Source organism: Cynocephalus volans, chromosome 12 (assembly GCF_027409185.1).
Source record: "Cynocephalus volans isolate mCynVol1 chromosome 12, mCynVol1.pri, whole genome shotgun sequence".
In the NCBI taxonomy this organism is placed as follows: domain Eukaryota; kingdom Metazoa; phylum Chordata; class Mammalia; order Dermoptera; family Cynocephalidae; genus Cynocephalus; species Cynocephalus volans.
In genome coordinates, this window is record NC_084471.1 from 97,899,840 (window position 1) to 97,912,976 (window position 13,137).

General features: G+C 32.7%; 1 protein-coding gene across 5 annotated transcripts in view; it reads right to left on the reverse strand.

The window, feature by feature from the left end:
* ATF7IP (activating transcription factor 7 interacting protein) overlaps positions 1–13,137 on the reverse strand; it is a 119,749-nt gene that overhangs the window by 44,860 nt on the left and 61,752 nt on the right. For all 5 annotated transcript variants that reach the window (XM_063075026.1, XM_063075027.1, XM_063075023.1 and 2 more), the window contains exons 5-6: positions 12,753–12,890; positions 6,357–6,422 (exon numbers count right to left, since the gene is read on the reverse strand). In XM_063075026.1, coding sequence (XP_062931096.1) covers positions 6,357–6,422; positions 12,753–12,890 — 204 coding nt within the window. The remainder of the gene's footprint in view (positions 1–6,356; positions 6,423–12,752; positions 12,891–13,137) is intronic.

The window sequence follows — 13,137 nt, forward strand, 5'->3', positions numbered from 1 at the left end:
ATTGAGACAGGATGCATGCTCTCATAAACTTTAAGCTGATTGGAGGATGTAAAAACCTCCCTTCCCCATTTGCCTTTAAAAGCAAGTGCTTGTGTGATAATAAACGGAACTGCTCGACAGAACCCCCACCGCGTCTGAGTGTCCTTTAACTGGGCTGGTTGGGGCCGGCGGCTGTGCTCACCTCTCTTCACAGCTCTCTTCCCCCATCTCCTTCCAAAGGGGACCGGAGGGAAAGAGTAATCCAGGCCATTAACTCGCCCACCAAAAGGAACAAGGCTAGGGCTGTTCGGGTTGGCCAGCGGCGGACCCGAGACCAAGTTAGCAGAAGGAAAGATATAATGAAGGTTAGGGCAGAAATAAATGAAACAGAATAGAAAAGTAGAAAAAAATCAATGAAACTGAATTTTTTTTTAAAGATTAACAAAATTAGCAAGTCCTTAGCCAGACTAACTAAAAATAGTGATGACTCAAATAACTAAAATCAGAAATGAAAGAGGGGAAATTAAAACTGATGCCACGAAAATGAAAAGGATTATAAGAGACTACAACAAGCAACTACAAATCAGCAAACTGGTTAACCTAAAAGAAACAAATAAATTCCTAAAAACATACAATCTACCAAGACTAAATTACGCACACACATACAAAAAAGAGCAAACCTCTAACTAGTTAGGAAATTTAGTCAGTAATAAAAACCTTTCAACAAACAAAAGCCCAAGACCGGACAGCTTCCCTGGCAAATTCTACAAATCATTTAAAGAGGAATTAACACCAATTCTCTTTAAACTCTTCCAAAAACTTAAAGAGAGAACACTTTCAAACTCATTTTGTTAAACCATCATTACCCCAATAACAAAGCCAGACAAAAATACTAAACGAAAACTACAGACCAGTATCCCTGAGGAATATTTTCGTAAAAATTCAAGAAAATATTAGCAAACCAAATTCAACGGCACATTAAAAAAGATTAAACACCATGACCACATAAGTTTATCCATGGAATACAGGAACAGTTTGACATATGAAAAACAATGTAACCCAAGATATTAACAGAATTAAGGACAAAAACCATATAATCATCTCAATTGACCCAGAAAAAGAACTGACAAAATTCAACACCCTTTCATGATTAAAAAAAAAAAAAAAACTACTCAGCAAACTAGGAACAGAAGAAAACCATCACAATTTAATAAGATCATATATAAAAAGCCCATAGTTGACATCATATTCAATGGTGAAAAACTAAAAGCTTTCTAGGATCAGGAACAAAGGAAGCATGCCCACTCTTGCTACTTCTGTTCAAAATACTACTGAAAGTGCTAGCCAGAACAATTAGGCAAGAAAAAAGAAATAAAAGGCATTGAAATCAGAAAGAAAGAAAAGAGTAAAACTATCTCTATTTGCAGATGATATTAACTTATATGTAGAAAATCTTAAAGACTCCATAAAACCCCTCTTAGAACTAACAAAGAAATTCATCAAAGTTGCAGGATACAAAATCAACCTGCAAAAATCAGTTGCATTTCTACACATTAACAATGAACAAAAGGAAAAAAAAATTTGGAAAACAATCCCATTTACAGTAGCATCAAAAAGAATAAAAAATACTTAGAAATAACTGAGGTGGAAAAATAATTGTACAATGCCAACAATAAAACATTGCTGAAAAAAATTAAAGATGCAAATAAATGGAAAGACATCCTCTGTTCATGGATTGGAAGACTTAATATTGTTAAAATATCCTATTACCCAAAGTAGGGATCTGCAGATTTGATGCAATCCCTATCAATATCCCAGTGGTTTTATTTTTCCCTCCGGAAATAGAAAAACACTACCCTAAAATTCACATGGAAAAATCAAGGAATCCTGAATTTCCAAAACAATTTTGAAAAAGAACAAAATTAAAGGTTTCAGCCTTCCTGGTTTCAAACATATTACAAAAATACAATAATCCAAACAGTGTGGTGCTGGCATAAAAACAGACACATACACCAACAAAACAAAATACAGAGCCCCAAAATAAACTCACATATATGGTCATACGATCTTTGACAAGAGTGCCAAGACTACATAATGGGGAATGGCCTCGTCAATCAACACTGTTAGGAAAACTGGATATATACATACAGAAGAAGGAAATTGGACCCTTAGACCACATACAAAATTAGCTCAAAATTTATTAAAGAAAGACCTAAACATAAGACCTAAAACTATAAAATTCCTACCCAAAAAAAAACATACGGAAAAAGCTTCAAAACAATGATTTTTTTGTATAATGCTAGCACTAACAGCACAGGCAACAAAAGCAGAAATAGACAAATGGGACTACATCAAACTTAAATTTCTGTACATCAAAGAAAACCATTAATAGAGTGAAAAAGAAACCTATGGGATGTAAAAAAAAATCTACAAATCATATATCTGATAAGGGGTTAATATTCAGGATATGTAAAGAACTCCTACAACTTGACAAAAACAAAAAAACAAGCAGCCCAATTAAAAAATGAGCAAAAAATCTGAATAGACTTTACTCCAAAGACATATAAATGGCCAAAAAGCATACAAAAGCATCACTAATCATTAGAGAAATGCAAATCAAAACCATAATGAAATACCAACTCACATTCATTCGAATGGCCACTATCAAAAGAACAAAAAATAACTAGTATTGACAAGGATGGGGAGAAATTGGAACCCTTGTGCACTGCCGGTAGGAATGTAAGATGAGGCAGCCTCTATGGAAAACAGTATGGAGGTTCCTCAAGTATATAAAAGTAGAATTACCACATGATCCAGTAATACCTCTCCAAGGTATATATCCAAAAGATAGGATTTTGGATACCTAAAAAAAGGATTTTGAAGAAATATCTGCACACCCGTGTTCATTGGAGCATTATTCAAAATAGCCAAGAGGTGAAAGCAACCCAAATTTCCACCAGCAGATGAATGGATTTTTACAATGTGGTATGTAACTATAATGGAATATTATTCAGCCTTATAAAAGAAAGAAATCATGTCACATATCACTACATGGATGAATCTATAGGTATTATGCTGAGTGAATTAAGCCCATCACAAAAGGACATATAATGTATGATTCCACTTATATGAGCTAACTAGAATAGTTAAAATCATGAAAACAGAAAGTAGAATGATGGATGCCAAGAGCAGAAGAGAGGAAAAAGTAGAGTTGTTGTTTTGAGTTGTTGTTAAGAGTGAACACTACTGAACCTACTGTACACTTAAAAGTGGTTAAGAGGATAAATTTTATGTTATGTGTTTTTTTACCACAATTAAAAACAAAACAAAAAAATTCTAAAAAATTTTTTTCATTAAAAAAAAAAACCTACAGTGTACAACTGATCCAAAATTTAATCAATTAAATAATTCATTTTTACAGATGTAGAATAAGTATGACAAAATCTTGATATTTTACAGGAAAAACTAGAAAAAGTTAAAGTTAATGATACCAGTCATCAGGCAGTATATAATAGATTAAATTATGAATGAAACTGCCTGCAGTGGACTGAATTATGTTCCTCCAAAACTCACTGAAGCTTGAACTGTGTCCCCCAAGTTTATGTGTTAGAATCTTAGCCCCCACTGTGACTTTTAAGAGGGTGGGAAATCCTATTATGGTAATTGAAAGGTGGAGCCTTAAAGAGGTGATTGGATTGTAGGACCATGTAGTAGTGAATAAATTAAAAACGGTGGTCAGGGGCGTGGCTCTGAGGGCTTTAAAAGAAGAGTCTGTCTTTCTCTCTCTATGCTCCATGTGCTTCCACCATCTTCTAATGTGAGACCCCTGGGTCACTGTTGTCACCACCAGATGGACTTTGGATTTCCCAGCCTCAGAAACTGTAGGCAATGAACTGCATTTTCTTTATAAATCACCCAGTTTCAGGAATTTTGTTATAAGCAACATAAACAGACAAATACACTGCCTGAGGGTTTTGTCCTCTTTTAGAAATTAAAATAGAAAATGTTTCAAGACAAACCTGAATGGTGGGGTTTGTTTTAACTGGTTAATAGCAGAAGACCAAGGAGCATATCTAAATAAAAGAAAAGCATTTAAAGTTTTATTGGTTGCTTGTCTATTTTGCTAAGGGAAAGAACTAAAGTGCTAAACATTCCTTTCTATCTCTCTCCTGTTTTTAAAACCTAGCAAGAAACAAATGTAAAATTATGGTGGATACCATAATTTGAGGACAAAGAGTTCAGACAAACAAACAAAAAAAAAAAGAAATTGTAGAGTAAATCATTAAGAACAATAATGAACCTTGCTGCACCAGGATAAATGACAATTAAAATGATTATATACAATCAAGTACAGTTAAAAGAAATTAACAGGAGTATATTCCTTGCAATATTACCTTTGTAAGAATTAAAAAATGAAGAACAAAATTCTTAAGAGGTCTAGAAATCTGACTGAAAAGGAGAAAAGTATTAATAAGAATAGGTAGAATGATGGCCTTAACTGCATGCTAATGAGGAAAGCACAAAATTTGAAAGATTCAAGACCACCTTAACATTTTCTTCAAGCACCATACTCCCTAAATGATCAAATTAATCATTTCCAATCTTTAGGAATTATATAGTATTTATTCCTTGTTTCAATACTAATTCTAGTTTTTCAAAACAGAAACTCTTCAGGGACTAAAATATTTTCATCCTTATTCTTTAAAGTCTCTACCTATCTCTTTTGACTAAACAAATGAGAACAACTGGAAAGTAGTTTTGAGAACAAATCTGAAATGCACTAAAACTGAAATGTATATACTGGGCTGCATGTTGCTTAGTTTAGACACAAAAATGAAAAAGTATAAATTCATACTGTACAAAAGGAATGGAAAAGTTTCAAAGACAAATGTTTGGTTTAGATGCAGCAAATAAAATTTTTTAAATAAAAGGTTTACACCTATTTTCTAATACAAGAAATACAATACCTCAATTTTTACATTATGATCAAGAAACAAAACCTAAGAAAGTGGAGTTTAGAAATAATTAATTGTATCATTGAAGACTACAATGGGAAAAATCAGTGGGTATGACCAAATCCAAGTCTGGTAAGATTAGTCTGTGTAGAACAAAATAAAAACCAACCATCAGTTGCTAAAGAAAAAGGAGAAGTCAAAGTTTAAAAAGTTTAAAAAAAAAAAAAATGGAGAAGAGATTACTGAGAGTAAAAATATAAAAGGGTAGCACATGAGAGAGTCCCTATATGATAACAGAACAGTTCAACATCTTGACTGTGGTACGGGTTACATAAATCTACATGGATCAAATTTTGGAGAACCACACATACACATGCATGCATGCACACAGAAACACATGCACAAATATACACAATGAATTCTTGTAAAAGCTGGGAAATACTAATAAGGTCTGTAGACCACTTAACAGAATTGTAACAATTCCTTGGCTTTGATACTGTACTACAGTTATATAAGATTTCATCATTGGGTGGCTGCTAAGTGAAGAATTAACAGGATTCTATGTACTGCTGTTGCAACTTCCTGCAATTACTTCAAATTAGAAAAAAAATTTTTTAAAATCAAGTAAAGAAAATATGAAAATGCATCAATGCAGAAAACCTCTAGGAATGATGATTATCATTGAAATTATTATTATTTTAGGCAGTTAGTATATGCCAGGCAACAGTGCTATCAAGACAAAAAAATGTAACTCTATCAAATTAAAAAAAAAAATTCAAGAAGAAAAGAAATCCAACTAAAAACAATAATGCAATATACAAATACTACATTAAAAATATGAATAATAAAGGAAATAATAGAGAAATAATGAAATAATAAAGGAATAATAAATAAAACAACACAAAGCAAAGCCAAACTGTAGAGGACAATTTATACTATGGTGTTTGAACTTAATTCTGTACTCAAAAAAATATCCAAAGGCAATGAAGTGGTTTAATCTAATCGCTGTCTGTATATTACAATTAGAGCATAATAGATGATTGACTACATGGGAAAGAAAAGAAGGGAAGAACACTAATACAAGGAAGTGGAATACTAGAATATTTTCAGCAAAATGATGAGAGACTAGACTAGGACACTGGCAAGAATGTTAAAAGAAACAAGGTTAAGACAAATCCCCAAAACATAATGTTAATACAGCTTCAAGAATGTCATAACCTAAAATAGATTAACATAAATGTTGATATATAAGAATAATAAGTGAGGATGAAAAGGGTTAATTAGTCCTAGAGCATAGCTCTGGAAATAATATACAAGGAGTGCACAGTGTAAATTGTAATAAAGTTTCCTCCTTACTCACCATTTTTCCTAAGATTACCACTTACAGCTAAATATTAATTATGCAAGAACAGAAATTCTTACTTCTTGTCTTTTCTTAAGATCTTCTTTGGCTGCTCCAAAGCGTTTGGTTAACCTGGCTATCTTGGCCTGGAAAAAAAAAGAAAAGATGCAACAGAAATCAAGTGGTATTATAGCATTAAAAAAGAATCCGTACATACATAACAAGAAACCCACAGATAACAGGATCCTCAGAAGACAGCTAAGAACAAAGAAAATAAGGCAAGTTGATCGTAAAAGATCTACCTGGAAAATACAGAAAATCATAATGAAAACTGAAGTGTGCCTGAACTCAGTACAAATTATAATGAAAACTAAAGTGACCCCCCGAACACAATACCCAGATATAAACACTCTTAGAAGGTTAGCTTGTTGCCTCCTAGAGCTGTGGGTGTTTGCTCACATATCAGTATATTTCTGAATATGTAAGTTTGTGTTTGTGTTATTTTTTAACATATTTGTAACCACACTTGATTTTTTCACTGAGAGTTATAGAGGGCATATCTGCAAATCACAAAAGCTCTCTTGCCAATACTACTTATGGATGTATGTATAGAGTCCTGTTACTGTCAAATAACACTGCATTAAAAATTTTTGTTTCTCCCTCAGATTATTTTCTTAGGGTACATCACAGAGGTGGAATTCCTGGAACAAAATATATTTTTAAGGTTCTTACTTAAATGCTTCTCAAAGAGGCTTTATTAATTGACACTTTCAAATAGCGATGTTGATGAGTGCTCATATATTACTCTTTGAAACACTTAATTTCATATTGTTAATCTTTAATAACCTGATAAAAATGTTACCTTGTTAGCTAACATTTATCAGTGAAATATTTAATCATTTGTACGGCTTACATAAACTGCCTGATCACATATTTTGTCTCAATACATATTCAAAGGGAAACGGATGAGGAAAAAAAGCAGAACAAAAAGAAAAAAAAGAAAGAAAAATTACAACACTGCCACATGAATATTTGTTTTTTTCTTTTCGGTCACTTACTACAACATAGATGTGATATTCAATTGTTACTGTTGCTGCTTGCTGCTGCTGCCATTTTACATTAAACATATTTTCAAGAATATTAAATATAGTTTCTGAGTGTGTTCATGAGGCCTGCCTAAGGAAGTGTTCTTCCAGAGAATTTCTTTTATCCAATATTCATATCATAAAAATGAGAAAATGATATTATTTACTTTGAAAGTTTCTTTTAAAAAGTAGTCACTTCTAAACAAGACCCTATATCTTACAATGTATGAGCACATAAGACAATTAATATGGCCTAGGCAATCAATCAACCTATGACTCCCAAAGGTGAAGATTTTCCTCAGGACTTAGTTATTTATGCTTATTATTAAGGCCCAAGAACATACTGCATAATTTCATGTCCTTAATATGGATTTACCATTCTGGTGACTAAAATTGTTCAAGTAACTTTTTCAGAACAGGAATATGGGAAGGTATTTTCTGTACCCCAACTTATGCAAGAATATCTTTTACTTTTTTTTAAGTCAGATTATCTATGTGGGTATTCTATAAATTGCATAGTATTTATAGTATTACTATTTTATTTTTACTTGAAAATGAAAAATAAAAAAAAATAATTTCGTGTATGTTATGTATATGGGAAAAGGCCTAGAAGGATACATACCAAAAAAAAGTGTTTACCTCTGGAGGCCAGGATTGGTAGGTAGTGGGGGAGAAGGTAAAGAGAAGGACTTAGCTTTCACATCACATATACCTGTAGTATTCAAATTCTTTTTAAAAAGGAATTACCACTTAAAAAAATTAAGCCAGTAGCAGAGAAAAAAAATGTTGGACACTGATTTACTGTCTTCTAATATTTAATATTATAAAAAAGAAATCAAAGAGCAGCCTTTAGTTGTTTTTACACAGGAAACTATACAATTCTTTTATATTATTAAAATTCAAAATATCTGCCATAATATTTCTAAGAGTAGATCTCTATCATGGCAAGTGTTCTGTGAGACTTGTAAAAAACGTATGAACAAGTCATTTTTGTAAGATCAGGAAAGTTTCTATTATTATGTCTCTGTTTACTACTTCTACTTCATTTGTTCTTGGTTTCTTCATTAAGTATATGTATAATGTCACAATGATAGCTCTTTAACTATAAGTCACATAAATTGCTCGAAGTCAGATACATTGGGTCTTGTTTAACAAACTAGACAAATCAGGAATTTCTTTGCATATGTACCAAGGAAGAACCTCTTAGGAAATAACTATCTTAAGAGTTAATAATGCATCAAGTTTGACCTGACAACGAAATATTAGTACTCAAAAAAAGCTAGTAAAATAAAAAGACATAGTAAGGAAGCTCAGGCATTGGATTCACTAAATAAAAACTTACTGGACAAATTGACCATTTTAAATCTGATCAAAAAAGCTAAAAAAAGCCACAGACAAAAAACTAAAATAAAAAATAGAAAAAAGATGTCTCAACAATACAGAATGTCAGTAAAGAGATTGGAATTATATAAAGAAAACAACTAGAAATTCTAGAACTGAAAAGTACAATAACTGAAATTTACTGGAAGGATTCAACAGTAAATCTGAATAGGATTAACCTATCAAGAAGCAGAATTATGGAGGGCTAGAAATCTCACTTGATTTTAAGAACAGGGTTTTTAGATAAATGCATGTAAGGGGCAAGAGCCCTCAGGTAGGAAGTGATAGCCTATAGCCAGAGGGCAAAAGCCCATCTAATCAGCTCTAATCACTACTTAGGTATGGGATTATATACTTTAATAATTATAGAGCTAACAGGTGGTTGTCATACCGATCCTGTTAAGAATTGCTGAAGGGAAAGATGTGAAAAAACTGTTTGCTAGGGACAAGCTGTCTGTTGGGGAGAATTTTAGAAATAATTGTACTTAGATTTTATCATAAGAATGTAACTTTTGCTTAAGGAGAGTTTATACTTTAGATAATGAGCCAGTTTGACCAACTTAGCTTTTTACTAATTGTACTTTTTTTGTTTTTTTTTTTGGTCTTTTTCGTGACCAGCACTCAGCCAGTGAGTGCACCGGCCATTCCTATATAGGATCCGAACCCGCGGCAGGAGCGTCGCTGCGCTCCCAGCGTCGCGTTCTCTCGAGTGCACCACGGGCTCGGCCCTCACTAATTGTACTTTGAAATGTCACACTGTTAATTTTACTGATGTTAGTAGTTTCCATTGCGTAAGCTATACTTAGCCATAGATAACTTTTGAAACACTGACCATGTCCTTGTGTCCTTTTGTATTGATTGAATCAACTGAATTTTCTTGTGAAACTTCCTTGTCTTTACAATAAAAAACAGAAGCTAACTTTGAATGGCTACTGTGCCCAGTTTTCTCTGGGATACAGACCTTCTGGCTTCTCAATGCATTCACGGTGCTTTGAGTAATCCTTTTTTCGTCTCCATTACACAATGAGAAGTGTAACACAGAATTTTGTATACTAATGAAAATAAGTAGGTATTAATTCAAAATCAATCATTACAAAGTTAAGATGTTAAGTGTAATCTCCAGGGTAACAACTAAAGAAAAAAACTAAAAAATATATAGAAAGAAAAAAAGGGAACCAAAATGACACACTAGAAAAAAATCAATATCAAAAGAAATGAGTAATGGAGGAATTGAGGAACAAAAAAGGTATAAGACATACAGAAGAAAAATAAAATGGCAGAAGTCTTTACTTATCAGTAACTACCTTAAATGTAAATACATTAAAGTCTCCAATTAAAAGGTAGAGATTGGCAGAACAAATAATAAATTATAACCCAACTATATCCTGTCTATAAGACTTAATCAAGATTTAAAACTTTTGTACATGAAAGGACATTATCAGGAAATTGAAACAACAACTTACAGAATGAGGAACAATATTTGCAAATTATATATCTGATAAGAGTAAGAGTTTAATGTCCAGAATGTATAAAGAACTCTTATAACGCAAAAGCCAAAAAACCCAAATTGAAAATGGGCAAAGAACTATAATAGACATTTCTCTAAAAAGATAAACAAATGTTCAACAAGCACATGAAAACATAATCAACATCATTAGTCATTAGGGAAATGCAAATCAAAACCACAATGAGATACCACTTCACACCACTAAGAGATATAATTATAAAAAACAACAAGGAAAAAAAAACAGAAAATAAGTGTTGATGAGGATGTGGAGAAATGACACCCTCACACACTGTTGGTGGGAATGTACAATGGTGTAGCTGTTCTGGAAAACAACTGGGTGGTTCTTCAATAATATGACCCACAATTCCACATTGAGGTATATGCCTAAGATTTGAAATCAGGCACTCAAATAGATACCTGTACACAAATGATCACAGCAGCATATTCACAACAACCAGAAAGTGGAAACAATTCAAATGCCTATCAATGGATGAATGCATAAATAAAATGGTGTATATATATATATAGACATATACACACACATAATGAAATATTATTTAGCCATAAAAAGGAACAAAGTACTGATGCCCACTACAACATGGATGAACCTGGAAAATATTGTGCTGAGGAAAAGAGACCAAACACAAAGGTTACATATTATAAGATCCCACTCATATGAAATATGCAAAAAAAGTAAATCAATAGAAACATGAAACAGATTACTGGTTGCCAATGGCTAGGGGAGGGGTAAATGAGAAGTGACTGTTTAATGAGTACAAGGTTTCCTTCTGAGTTGACAAAAATGTTTTGGAACTAGATAGAGATGATGGTTGTACAAAGTCGTGAATGTACTAAATGCTGATGAATTATACACTTCCAAATAGTTATTTTGTTCTCTGAATTTTATTTATACAAAAAACCAAAATACTGGAACAACACAGAATGAGATGGGAACTAAATTGGGCTTGGTAACATTTAAATAAATAGCATGGTGAAAGCAGATCATTACAGTGAGTGAATAGAGGCAACAATATGAAGTCGAAAGCTCAATATAAAAATACTATGAACATTAACACTCTGGAGGATCGTGAAGCAATTGGTGGGGAAAAGTGGACAGAACAATAGGGGATCCAAATGAAAAATCAAACAAATAAATACTGGTTTGACCGGCAAACACAATTGAGGAATATGGACTACATACATGGAAGAGAATAAGGAAAGCAATATTTTAGAAAGATTAGTACAATGCTTCAGAAGGACCAACAAGAACTTAAAAACTAATACCTGCACGGTCATGTAAAAGACTCTTACTATAATCAAGGAATTGGGTCATGATGGCCTAGTAGAAAGTGACAGGAAACAGATAGATCTTTAGGAAAGAAAGAAACTGTAATTTGGCAACTCACTATGCATGGGAAATGACTGAGAGGGATTGGTTTCCATGAACTCAAGAACTGTCAATAAGAGAAACAATAAGAAGATTTTCCTTCAAGATTTTTCCAAGAATTCAGAAATTGCCAGTAAGGGGAAATATGGAAAAGGAGATTCATTTGTAGAAAGGATGACTGGTTTGGTGTTGGAAAGATTCAGAATCTGAGGCTACAAAGAAATGTCCAAGAGTAAATGTTTACTAAATGTTAAGAGATCTGGACTTTGCAGCTTAAGTGAGAATATGGAAGTCAAAAACTCAGGTTTTAAAAATACGAAATCATAGTTGCACCCATGGGACTGATAAGAAACAACAAATGAAATTATTTTTTAAATCTTCAGACATTTTCAGTTTTAATTCAAAATCCTCACAGTACTAATAAAATGGCGTTTAATAATTAGATAACATTATCACTATAGAAAGACCCATTAAAGGTGAGAAATAGGACTAGGATTTGTCCTAAATGGAGCTGTACAAAATTACTACACAGCCTTGTTTTTAATAAAGTCTCACATAAAACAAAATTAACAGTATAAACCAAGAAAATAATTTTAAGCCTAGGAGATATAATACATCTAATTTCTAGGGGATTTGAGGATATACTAAGTAGGGAGGGGTACCAATCCAACATGACTGGTATCCATCTAAAAAGGGGAAATTTGTATACAGATACACATACAGGAACAACACCATGTGAAGATAAAGCCAGAGACTGGGGATGATGCTTCAACAAGGCAAGAAGCATCAAAAATTGTCAACAAACAGAAGCTAGAAGAGAGGCATAGAACAGATTCTAGTTCATAGCACAGCCTGGCAAAAGAACCAATCCTACTGACACCTTGATCTTGGACTTCCAGCCTTCAGCAGAACTATGAGACAATACATTTCTGTTGTTCAAGCCACTGAGTTTATGGTACTTTTTTTTATGGTAGCCCTAGCAAACTAATACAGGCTCCTTTTACTCTGATAGTTAGAATTTATATGTATTTTATAGTCAGCTTCAAATATATATCCCAGAAAACAAATTATAACAATGATGACACGTAGGGTATATAATTCAGGTCAGCATACAAACCTGTAGCTCAGTAAGAACTGTTTTATGTCTCTTGTTACATTCAATCTTTTCCACTCGTGTTTTTAATTCTGCCAAAGTCTTATCAAATACAGCACACTGTAGGGCACACAATTTTTCTTCCAGCAACCACTGTATAACCTAAAGAAATATAATTCATTATGCAAAGAAGGCATTTCAGTAAGCAGCAAACAGTAAATATTCTTAAGTAATGATAATAATTAATGTATTAACTAATTTAATTAATAAAACATGTTGAAATCCTTAACGCAATGCTATCTGCTGAAGTTCTCCACTTCTACATATCTAATGTCGACCTCAACAGGGTAATATATACTAAAAATAGAAAATTTCCAGAGGGTGAAATATTGAAAGTAATTTGAAACTT